We start from the raw sequence: 13,685 nt of genomic DNA on the forward strand, positions 1-13,685 counted from the left end.
CCTGATGTTGAAATACAAATAAAATTGGATTGTTTTACTTTCTGGGACATTTTTGGCCAACAAAATAAACCAAAGGATTAAGTACATTGAACAGAACAAATTACTTTGTTGCGATTTTCAGCATGATAACGAACCAAATCCTTTAGCAAAGTTGATCTAAGAGTAGTTATCGTATAATGGGACCCAAATTCTTTGATTGTCCATCAAAATCTCCTGACTCAAGCCCCTTAGAGATGCTGTTCGGCATTCTGAAGCGCTGGGTCGAAACTCGCAGTTTTAGAAAACATTACAGCTGGCGAGTGGCTTAAAATCCGATTGGGATTCATTACGAACTACACTAGTAACTAATCTATTCCATAAATGTGTTTGGAACTCAAAAGGATCAAAGATTTTCATATGAAGATCAAAAAGTTGCTTCAGTTTCGAACAGCTATTTATGGAGTTAATTCAGTTATTATTTCCTTATAACTCACAGCGAAATGGATTTAAACTTTTGTTGTTGTTATTATAATGTAGACACATAATATTATTATTATCAATTATATAATTTTGAATAAATCAATTAAAATAGAAAATATAGCACTTTGTATACAATGCCAAAAAAAGTTGCTTAGGTTTCGAACAATACTGTATATAGTCAGCATTAGACTGCTACAAAATTATTAAGAGAAAACTTTATGCTACGGTGCGGAAGTATTTTTAGAACAACGGCTTCCAAGTGTTCATGTTGCTTATCAATCAAATAGCACTATTTTCCAACAGAGATAAGATCCCTTAATAATCCTTTAATTAATATTTTATGAATAAATTTATAAGAAAATTATTGAGTTAATCTTTGGTTGACAAATTCTAAGCTTCAAATTTGTAAAAAGGTACGCGGCAAGGAAGAATGCTTGTTTAGTGTGCTTCATATAATAATAAAGTACCGTTTGACATACCCTCGAAAGTGTGTTTCTGTTTACAATATTATATTGTTGTATGCTACTCCTGAGGCATATTACAAATGGCAGTTCATAAAAGTTGGATATACTTAACATAATATAAAACTTCTACGGTTAAACAGTGTAATTTTCAACAGATCGGCTGCTGTATAACAAAAACGATTGACTAACGGATGTTAGATCAAAATTACTTTTTTTGCAGCTGTCTAATATACACTTAGATTATACAAACAATACTACAGCAAGAACAACATCAACGTCAACAGCGACTGCTACAGCAGAACTTAGGAGCATTTGTACACAAGTTAGACAGGTCGTACATTCATCCATCCATCTAACCAACCATCCATTCATTCGTCTATTTATCCAACCAGCCATTCGTCTGTCCTTAGAGTAGTATGAGTATTTCGTATCAGGATAAATTTATGTTTTATTTTTTTCGGAGCATGTCTGTATGTTTTTTATTTATTTGTAAATAGTATATGAATGATTGTATGTATATAGTATGTAGTTGCTGCTTCCAAGATATGACGACGACGGCGGGGATTTGTATGTGTAAATATCAACAGAAAAAATGTATTTAACCGCATAGTTACTCACAGATTTTTAGGTATAAAAACATCATAAAGCAACAATCATCACAACATAATAAAAAAGGAAGGATGGATGGCAAGAGAGAGAAAAAAATAAAACATCATTACTGTTGCCAACATTATTAGTATTAGATTCTCGCTTACAATTTTAAGAATTATTATTTTTTTTTTTGTTTCGTTACAATGATAAAAATGTTTAAATAGTATGTAATAATCATAATAATGATGATGAAGTTGATTTAGTTTACCTGCCAATCCTTTTGTAAATATAAAAAAACCAAATGCAAAGGAAAAACGTCAAAATAAAAACTAACTGCATCATCTATCTACTCTTGAAAGTCAACTTCAATTAGGAGATGCCATACCAATTACAAGTTTAACCTTTGTTCAGTAATCTAAAGGATTTGTACAAGTATTTTATTATGTATACATATTAGTGCTGTAATATTCTACTACTTTTGATTACTCAATACTACTCAATACTTTTCGTTTGGGTACTCAATACTACTCGATACTTTTAACGGTTTTATTTTAAATTAAAAACGAGGAATTTTTCCTTTTTTTAAGTAAAGTTAGACCAGACATCACACCTCTTTTGAGACATTTTATTTTTTTAGATAGCGTCGATAAATATTTGTAACTTTTTAACTATTATTGCAGTGTTTAAATTATTTTTACATTGATTTGATATTGCTAAGAGTTGCATTTCTAATAATGATATGGTCTATATTAGATTTTAGAGCTGTATTTTTTCACATCATAGCCGTTAAATTTAAATAAGTTAAATCCATATACAAGTCTGAAAGTATTGAGTAACTACTTTTTAGTATTGAGTACCCAAAAAATAGGGCAAATACTCGATACTCGATACCCACTACTCAATACTTTAACAGCACTAATACATATGCAGCTGTACCCTGAAATCAAAGTAGATTAAAACCCTAAAGAAAATTTTCTGTTATGTTATGCCAATTCTTTGATATCGGTCCAGAAAGAGTTTTTATAACATTTAAGAGAAGCAAATGTAGAAAAGTGCACGTTGGTCTCTGGGATCCGACTTTTTTTTTGAAAGTTTTGTTGGCTCGTGTTATTATTTTGGGTTTAATTTTTGATCTCTGGTTTTCGACTTTTTTCAATTTTTTTTGGCCTGGTTATTGTTTTAAATTTAACGAATTAATCAAAAATTAAGTGCGTTTCTTCATGCTACAAAAAAGCCTTTTTCTATTGACAAAATAACTGGATTTTCTTCAAAATTATCTGGCAGCCCTGTTAAATTCATATGCCTCATTCTCTTTTAAAATTTCTGCATATACTGAGAAATGTCTGTGAATAGTACTGTACCTAACATTAATTTATTATCATTGCTGTTATTACTATAATATAACTTCAAACAATATTTTTCTTAAATTTTAAAAAGCAAAACATTTGTACACATTTAAATTTCGTACACGAAGTTTCTCCAATGTTCTTTTAATTTTTTATGGATTTTTGTAAATATTACTTAAGATTTTCTTCAAGCGACTATTTAATATTTGCATCTATATTTTGCTTCCTGATTCACAAATTTCCACTTACTCACTAACCACAAATTTACAACTCAATACAGCATCTTCTTCTTTATTCTTAACTGAAATGATTCACACACTACTCCATACAACCATCCTGCCTGCTAGTCAGCCACGGTTTCATGCTTCCACATTAAATGTTCATATTTTTTTCTAAAGCAAATGTTGTTAGTGTTTAGTTTCCATGTTGAGAAGGACACGTAGGTATTCACATGATATATCCTGGTGTAAATGAATGTGTTATGGCAAACTCGGTTTCAAATATGTAGATACTGTTGGAGAGTATATTTATGTGGCTGCATATTATGCACAATGCATCCGTATGACTAAGCAACATTTGGCATAGTGTTTTTGCCTGTTACTTCTACACTACCCCACCTGTCTTGCTATGGCTGCTGTTGGCACTCACTCACTGCTGTTTATATGCAAATGTTTGTACATGTTTCTATGTATATTTATGCAAAAAGTGCTTTCACGGTTGAAAAAAGAACAACAACAACAAGCACCCGTACTACGCAGACTTTTTTGTTTACAAATACTTGGCCCAGCCCCCCATTTTAATAATTTGCAGCATCTATGAATGAAATCTTGTTTTAATTTTATAAAGGTTTTTATTTATTTCTTAACTTTAATCTAAATTATTTATTTTGTTTTTAATGAAAATGTTTAAGTCAAAATATATTTTCAACAATGATTTGAGCATGGTTCAAAATTAAAAAAATTTGATTATTTTTGTTAGAAAATATGTAAGTTTAATCGATGTTCATTTTTCAAGTCATAAAGAGATTTCAAAGAGCCAAATTCTGAAGACCCAGATTTTTATATTTTGTAATAAAATACATATTGAAGGTTATTCTAGAATACAGAAATGTTAGTTGTTTTTAATTAACATTTCTTAAAATTTGATCTGTACAAATTGTTGATTTATTTCAAATAAAAAAATATAATGATTATCGATAAATTGTAATAGTTATTTGTTACTCAGTAATAATACCTATTTACAATAATTATGTATGTTACGGTTATAATTTCATCATTAAGTCCATGAAATATTAAATTGAAATAATAAGTTAAAATGAAAAATGTAGTTAAAAAAATTATTCTCAGAATACAAAAGAATTACAAAAGAAACAATTAAGCATACATTGCATACATACATACAAATATGCAGGCATAATATGCAAATGCTTACAATTACAAACAAACTTATTTGTTAATATTGTGTCTGTCTCATTTAATGTCGTCTCAATTTTTTTCTTTCTATTTAAAAATTTTCTGAACATCAGTCCTACAAACAACATGGTCAATGTAAAGGTCAGGAACCTTTGTTATACAGTTGTAAAGTGAAAAAATATTAATGTTTTTCTTAAGGAACTGAAATTATTGAGCACAAATAAATGAATAGATCTTAGTTTTTTTTTACTTGAACATTGTTTTATTATTATTTCAAGCCTCTCTCTCTCTCTCTTTCACGCTCTCCCACCACTCTATTCCTCTTCTTCATTACACGTTAATTTACGTTAAAATAAAAAAATAATTGTAATAGTAGCTGGAGGAGTAGTACACTCAATAATAATAGTATTGAGGGGGCATATACATATGAATACATCAACAAACAATTTACAGCAGAGATGGAAAGTCAGTTAAAATGGTTAAAGCTAAAGCTAAAAGTTAAGAAATCATATATTTAAAACAATTCACTACTTTTTTATAAGAGTAAAATTTAAACATTTAAATTTGTTTTAGTTTATTATAAGTGTGAGAGCAAATACTTAAAAATATTAAAAGTGCCAGCCCTGATTTGGAGCAACAATAATTACTTATTAACCAACCAACGATGGCTGAAGTTTTGTTTCTCTTGTTTTTATTTTCAGAGTTTTTGATAAGAATTGCAACAACGGTATTTGACACTCGTACATTTGTACTTACATATGTACATACATACTTAGTATAATAACATTGTACAACCTTATTACAGTAAAATATCCATTAGTTTGACTATAAACTGTTTTACAATAACTTTAAAATTAAAACTTATAATTAACTATTTCTTATTTATTTATACATATTTTTTATCTTGTCTTTTTTAGATAATTGATTGCTGAAATATCTTACTTTTACTTTCTATACTAATGTTGCTGTAAACTAAAGTTGTTTTGACATTTTTACCAAACACGCTTAACAATGTTTATTGCAACATATTGTATGTTGCAATATGACAAGCAACAAGTGCTGCTTAAAATGCAACATATCTCATAACACAATATATTGACGGTTCTAAGGGGATAATCAGTATTATAATTTAATTTATTTTATTTGGAAGTAGCCATTAAGAAAAATAGAAGAAACAACATAAACAGGGCCACACTGAAATTGGGTATACAGCACAAAACCATTGCTGCTGAAGGCTGCTTTTACGCCCAACAAAATGGTAACACCATCAGTGGCGGCGGCAACAACAGCAGCATCGTCCTCACCTTCAACATCAACAACAGCGACGTTAGCAGCAGCATCGACATCAGCAGCAAATGAAAATAACAGCAATAATAACTCAAATCAACAGCTGCAGCAACAACAACATCAAGATGGCCTGCAACAATTATCGGCACCAGCTCAAGCAACAACAACAACCACTTCCTTTGCATCAAGCGCCGCAATACCCAGGCAACATCCCAAGAAACGTAAATTTGATCCCTCAGAGTTGGATGAAAGCAACAATGATAATCCTAAACAACAACAACAGGATCAAACAGGTTCATCAACGGAGATTAAATATTTGCCATCAACAAGACAGATCTCAACATCAATATCATCACCACCACCACCTCCTCCATCTTCATCAACTTTATCAACGACGACGACGGCGACGTTTACAGCAACGACTTCATCCAATGGTAACGGCACAACAGCAGCAGCAACAAATGGCAATAATCCTGCCACCAATTACACCAACATACGCACAACTTTCGATTGTCCCTCGGATGCTGCCACAAACACATCCATTTCGATGAACAATAATAGCAGTAGCTGTAATAATAGCAACAACAATAATGATATCAGCAGCGGGTCTCTGATTTCAGTTGCTGCCAAAGGCGCCACATGCATTGAAATTCCTGAAAAACGTACAATTATAACAAGGTTAGTAAAGGATGAAAATTTTTTTAAATTGCAACAAATCTTTGAAAGAATTAATTCTGATAAATCTTCTTAAAGTTGAATTATCTATATTTTAAATATCATTACCTGGGGTGAAATAAATGCTATCGGTATACATACATAATTAGATAAACTAGAGTTCGCCCAGCGGTCGAAATTCGACCATAACCAATGCTGGAAAAATTGTATGAATGTGTAAAATAAAACCATATTTTTGTAGTTCAAATCTGTGGTAAAAAAATAACTTTATTGATATTATCAAAGTGTATAATTTGCTTTGATTAATGTTTTCTTTTAGAAAATGTGATGGGTTTTAGTAAAAGTCCCATCAGAAGTTTAAAACCTCAATTGTTAAAATTAGGTATACAACTTGTTTTACAAAAGTATTTCAACTATTTTAAAAATAAAAAATAACGAACATTTCTTCTATCGAGTTATTATCCCCTACATATTTACGCTACGTTCACAATGCTGGAGTACTCTACTGTACACACCAGTAAAGAAATGTTAGCTGTTCAAAACACTTAGTGGAAATGTTCTAAATAATTTGTCAAAACAATAAAAATATTTAAAATAAATAATGTCTTATCTAATTATAAATAAATTTTATTTGGATGTCATTAGTAGTCCATCCATCAGGTATATGCTGTTTACAGCATATACCATCCATCAGGTATATGCTGTTTAAATTCTCCCTTATAACACTCGACAAAGACTTCAGCAGACCTACATTTATTAAATTTTAATGTCTTCTAATAGAATTTAAAAGTAGATATTCTATGAGGTCTTCTAATGGGCCTTCTATTAGCCTTCATATAGGAGCGCATAACGATATGCATTGGCATATCCAATTACACACTGATTTTGTATATGCATAAGAAGAATTTAACGCCTTAATTTTTCATATATTTTGTAAGTACTGTTTGAAAGAAAACATTAATTAACTATAAATTTCAGTCTTTTGCTAATATATGCAAGTTTAATAGCAAGTAAATGAATAATAAACGTAAATAAGTACGGTTAAACACTCTTCATCCCAAAAGACATGATTTATATTTAGCAGTTTCATCTAGCAGTTTTATCTATTTTTATAAAGCATATAACCATCACCTATTCAACTTACAGTTTTCACTTTACACTACTATTTCCTAATTGGTTAGAATAACCCAAAAACGAAAAATATCATCAAATCCTCCCTGTGCTAAACCTGCATATAAGCGATATACATATCCATTTATTGCGGTATGTACCGGCATGACCAACTAAACTTTACTTATATTTTTTACAGGCTTTTTTTATTACTTACTGACACTGAATCAATTCATTAATCCATCATTTAAATCTTCAAAATCAATCAAAACTAATAATTATGTACCACAATTCAGTATTTTATTTCACCGATTTTTTTTTGTTAAACATAACCGAAAAGTATCGGCAGTGTAACGACCAATAAAAAGTTCACGTTAATAATTTTATATTTTAAAAATATTTCAATACATAACTTTTGACATTCTTGTATTTTTCCAATCTTTGTCTTTAAAATATTATACGGTCGTTAAAAAGTTAGGGAATTGAAAATTCGTTAATGTAACCGATATTTGTCATTACTTTACGATATCAATACTTAAAATTTAAAAAATTACTGAATTTCCGTACTAATGCCCTACCAATATTTTTCCAGGTCAAATACGAATATCAGTACATTGTTTGACATATCTTCAGGTGTCCCCAAGCATTATTTACACATCTTTTTATATTCCCAGTTCGTTGTTTCCTCGGGAATGTATATATAAATATGAATATAAAACTGAAGTCCTAATTCTTATAAAAATATTCCTTTCGATTTGGTAACAATCGTAACTATATTATAACAAAATAGATCATTATCTCATTCACAATTTAGCACTTTACACAAAAATATAAAACAATAAAATCCTATTTTCTCTTTGCCTAAGCTTGTTTACATACATATTTGTTTACAAAAATCTTATTAAAAACAACAACAAAAACAAATATCATGCAAAATACAAAAAGAAAACGGTAACAGAGAAGTTAAACGTTTCTGCACTCTCCTCTCTTTTTTTAAAAAAGTAAACAATACGGTTTACTTTTTTGTTTTGTTTCTTGCTTTGTTTGTTTGTTTTTAATTTCAAGAATACGTACGTGTGACTATTGTTTCTATGTATTAGTAACAACTTTAAACGCTTATAGCTCGTAAAATTCTGAACCGATCTCATTAATATATATATTGTGCACATCTGCGAACAAATACCTTTAAAATGATATATTTTTTGCCAAGATCAGATGTATACTGTAAGAGTAAAAGGGGTCACAAAAAATCGTCTTGCCTATTAATTATATAGATTCCGCAATGTTTCATAATTCAAATATTTTCCTTTATTCCTCTAAAAAATTGTAATTAATACATTTAAACGTAAAGCTAAAGAATTAGGTTTCTGAAAGGTCGAATTAAAAAAAATAAGATGAATTAATTCTAAATAGAGATCGTTTTTATATATTTTTTTTAATTATTAAAATATTCTAATTTCTGTTTTAGTTCTCATGCACATGGAGGAGTAGGAAATATTGCATACAATATGAATAGCAGCAATGGCAACAATAATAATCCAAGTAATGTTGCTGGACAACGATATAATTTTATACAAAATAAACAACAACATCAACCACCACAACTACAACAAAAACATTCAGTTAACTCACCTCCACAAATGCATCAACAACAGCAGCAGCAACAACATATTTTGCAACAACAACAACATCATCAACAGCAAACATCAACAATTGCTACATCCAATGAAGAGATTGTACTTAATCTACGAGATTGGAATAATACCAGAGTGCTGGCTAAATTGGGTAACTACTATGCTCCAGGCATTACACGTCAACCAACAACAACAACATCATCCACCTCATCTTCATCGTCGTCGTCGTTAAGTGATGTGCCACCAAATTCAATTATAGTTGAATTTGATCCGCCAGAGAATAGTACTCACCTTTATACGGATGTACTTAATAGTGGGCGTTTTAATGTGATATTGGACGCGAGTCCACCCGCAGCCGATGTAAGTACATAATCGTTTTTATATTTTTCGTTTTGCATCAGTTGTTTTGAAATTGATTTTCCCCATTTTGACATCAAATTGAATTATTTTGCATAAATATTGTATGTGTGTGTGTTTGAATTTCAGATTTTGGAGGGTACACGAGCTTGTGTACGTACTTCAATTGAGGGACGCAATGGTTGTGTTTTTATGGAATGTACTGTGACGGAAGTTCATGCAGCAACAAAACAATTTACAGTAGAAATTGCCACTGGGGAAGTTGGAACAGCAATTGTAAGTTAACCTAAAATTATTATTTGTAAATTGTTATTTTTTTTACTGCTTGTATAAATTTAACCAATTGTTGTTTGTTTCGTTTCTAGCTCAAAACTGTTAAACGTGCTGATTTACGCTTATTATTACCACCTTGGTGGGATGAACTTAATGAAGTATCACCTCCAGTTACTGTAACACCAACAGGTCAAGTACCAGCAACTGGTATAGGCAAAAAAGTGTTAATTTCACCACAATCTAGAAGAAATTTTGGTAATCCCCAGGTTCAGCCGCTAGGACGGCTAATGGGAAATAAGACACCAACTGCTACTAGTGGTCAAATACATCATCAGAGTCTGTACAGTGAACAACAGAATATTCAACTGCAACAGCAGCCTCAACAGATGACCTATGTCAGTAATAAAATACTAAATAACTGCACAGTTTTGCATCGTTCTCATACGATTACTCAACAGAAGCCGGACGATTATTATCGCACTATAGCCACATCACCATTTCAAGGTACTGCAGCAGGAAATATTGTGAATGGTGGTAATGGTAACAATAATGGTACAACCACATATGTGATACCCAATGAAAATGGCTGTGTTGATTCCACAACAACCGCAGCGGGAGCATGTAATGACCAACATATAATTGAGGGTAATATGTTGCAACAACAACATCATCAGCAGCAGCATCATTTACTACAACATCATCAGCAACAAACAGTTTGCAATAATGAACACTCAAATGATACAAAACTAACACCCTCAACAGCTGATGCTGAAATGCTAATGCAACAACAACAACAGCAGCAGCAGCAGCAACAACAACAGCGACAACGTCAACAGCAACAGATGCAACAGCATCGTCCAACCGGTTCTACAGGACCTTCATACGATGACTCATACGATTCAGATGATGAACTTAAGCGTGTCGACATCGACGGTTTTGCATCATTGGGCGATGCTGATGCTGAAAAATTTTCAGGCTGCAGTAAACGCAGCAGCATGCAATCACGCGGCAGTACATCATCCTTAGTCGATCAGAGGCTAACACCACGATCTCATCCAGCTACACCACGATCTCAAGCAAATACACCACATCGCTTTAAGAAGGGCGATATAGTCGAGTCCGAATCAGGCGTACGTAAAAAATTCAACGGAAAACAGTGGCGTCGATTATGTTCACTGTGTTCGAAAGAATCTCAGCGACGTGGTTATTGCTCTCGTCACTTGAACCAAAAAGGCAGTTCGTTACGTTCTACCGGTCCAAGTCGTTTTCCAAGGTAATAATTAATGAAATAATAAAATATATTAGTATATAAATATAATTTTGATGTCTAAACATTATAAAAGAGTCCCATCCAGAGAGGAGAAAGAATTACTTATATTAAGCTAAAATTCTATAAAAATAATTTTAATTTAAAACTTTTATTTTCTATTTATAATAGTGATATTAGCAGTCGTTCTAGTAGTAAGACACAAGTTGATGAGGACACATCTAGAGACTCGGAAACGTCACCAAATTATCGTACAACTGGTCGTTTTGATCAAGAAGAAACGGATGTGGCCAATATGTTGGGTAAGTTTTCCTTAAATGAGTATGTAGTTTTAATTATTAGGTTTTAATATGGTGTAAAAATTTTGATCAAACTTTGACGATTTTATACCTTTAGCTTTAACTGCAGAAATATACACCCAAATTTGAATTCAATCTGTAATTCAAATTTAAAATTTTTACACTTTTAAGCAAAATTTCTGTCCGTGTACTATTTCAAAAGTTACCATGTTATGTTTTATTACATCTGCTCTTTAAATTACAATTAGTACTAAAACTTCCCTATAATTGTTGTTAATGCAATTATATTTGTAAACACTGCATGCACAAACATGTTGTCACTTTTCAACACACAGTTTTCAATATTTTAATACTGGCTGCAAAAAACAACCGTTGTTTTTGAAAAGAAAAGAGGAAAAATAAGAAGAAAGAAGTAGAATTTAAAACAGATAAATAAAAAATGTGGAATAATTAAGGGGGAATACAACTGTGAATAAAAAAAGAAACTGCTTTTCCATAAATAAAAAAATGAAGCAAAAATATCGAAGAATGAAATAAATTGTGATTATATATTTAATTTTGAAATTGTACAAACAAATTAGGATTGAAAAGTAATAAGTTATTAATTAAGAAAACTGGATTGTTTAAGAAACAGACAAGTGAAATAGAAACAAAAATTTCAAAATGCACGCATTTCAGGATTTTGATCTAGGCGCCAAACTATACCTGCAGTGTCTATGTATGCTTATAATTTTTGACTGTAAAAAATAAATTTAATAAGAATTTAAAACATACTTTTCTTTTGAAATACTTGCAGTATCCCTAAGCAGTTCCAGATCGGGTACACCTTCATATTCCTCACCAGTAAATCATGGCACTTCACCCATGAATGCCAACAATTCACCGGTGCCACAGGTGGTTGTATCCAATCATCAAAACTTCTTTACACCCATCGGCAGAGGACCAGTTACGCCAACAGATGCTCATGCCAATAAGCCATGGAAAGCGACTCCTTCACCGGTGATGTATAACGTGCCTAGTTATGTGCCTCAGGTTGTATGTCCAGAGTCTGTGCGGGCCCATGGTTCAGGGGTAGTAGCAACAGCACCAGTGCCACCACCACCACAACCTTCACAACAGTCACCTGTGTCAATGGTAATGCATCCGAAAACGATGCCGGCTATTCCAGCTCAGCAGCCAGTCATGTCACCGCATTTGCCGGCACAGCATATTCAGCAGCAACAATCTCAGTCACCAGGTCCGCCACCTCCTCCAGTAGTTGTGCCGTCATCCATATCAACCGCTGCTGCTATAACATCAATGGCTCATGCCACAAGTGTCATAAGGATTTCGCCTGCATCCTCAACAGCAACGACTGCGACAAACATGACCAATGCAGTAACATTAGCATCACAATCATTTCATCCCGTTATTGTGGATGCCACACAATTAATGCCTCTACTGCCACATCAACAACAGCAACAACATCAGCAGCAGACGCAACAATCCTCGCCATCGCCGGCTGTAACACAACAGACGGTTCATCAACAGAGTCTTCAGCATACTTCTATGAATCAACTGCGCCACAATCATCAACATAATGTGAACACTGCTATGGCGGGTTTAGGGGCCCAGTCTAAACCGCAGCAACAACAGCATCAAGCTTCCCAGCAGCAACATTTGACGCAACAGCCACAACAACAGCAGGCTCAACAATTAATAAATGAAAAGACTATTCCAAAAAACGGCGTTAACTCGGGGTCGATTTTTCACTGGCACACGCTGCTGCCGCACATTCATCAATCCCCCGTGAAAACTCAACAACAACAACAGGCTAACAATTACACAATCTCCAATATTGTTTTACCCACGCAATCACCATCCGAAGCAGCAGCAGCCTCTACACCACCACCGACGCCAGTGAATAACAATAATAACAACAATCATTTGTTAATAACACAATCAATGTCTTCGCCAAATAATAATCCCTTGGATTGTACCCTAAATGATGCTGCAAAAGCCTCCTCACATCAGGTTAATAGCAGTAATAATAGTAATATTGAAGAAATTGACGATCAATTTGACGATGATGTCTTCGATCCCCCTTCCACGAACAATGAAACTCAGGCCAGTAATTTGAGTCTTAAAAATAAACAACAGCAACAGCGTTTCATAAACAATAACAACAACGATCATGTCATACGTAACAATTATAGGCCAACTATTTATAGTACATCAGCAGCTGGAGAACAGACAACAATTGGAGCTGCTGGGGGAGGTGGAGGAGTTGGGCGTAGATTAAATGAAGTATCAAATGATTTGGCTGAGGCCAACAGTTCGGCGGCCACTACTTCCAAAAGACGTTCGCAGTCCTTAAGTGCTCTACAACAGCAACAGGCTTTAGCCAATGGCAACGGATTACCTTCAGTTGACAATAGTTCTAATTGCAAAGAACCCATGAGTCCCATGACAAAGGTAAGTTCAACACTAAATAAATTAAACATAAATAAAATATTAACAAAATTATAAAAT

General features: G+C 32.7%; 1 protein-coding gene across 2 annotated transcripts in view; it reads left to right on the forward strand.

Annotated features, from left to right (window-relative positions):
* Positions 1–13,685, forward strand: part of LOC119604951 (putative transcription factor capicua) — a 50,953-nt gene that overhangs the window by 28,485 nt on the left and 8,783 nt on the right. For both annotated transcript variants that reach the window (XM_037957870.1, XM_037957871.1), the window contains exons 4-9: positions 5,190–6,237; positions 8,813–9,338; positions 9,465–9,611; positions 9,701–10,881; positions 11,047–11,177; positions 11,971–13,628. In XM_037957870.1, the coding sequence (XP_037813798.1) occupies positions 5,528–6,237; positions 8,813–9,338; positions 9,465–9,611; positions 9,701–10,881; positions 11,047–11,177; positions 11,971–13,628 (4,353 nt within the window). In that variant the 5' untranslated portion in view covers positions 5,190–5,527. The remainder of the gene's footprint in view (positions 1–5,189; positions 6,238–8,812; positions 9,339–9,464; positions 9,612–9,700; positions 10,882–11,046; positions 11,178–11,970; positions 13,629–13,685) is intronic.

Source organism: Lucilia sericata, unplaced genomic scaffold (genome assembly GCF_015586225.1).
Source record: "Lucilia sericata isolate MDLA Ls3-8-SP2 unplaced genomic scaffold, ASM1558622v1 Contig000447F_arrow, whole genome shotgun sequence".
In the NCBI taxonomy this organism is placed as follows: Eukaryota; Metazoa; Arthropoda; class Insecta; order Diptera; family Calliphoridae; genus Lucilia; species Lucilia sericata.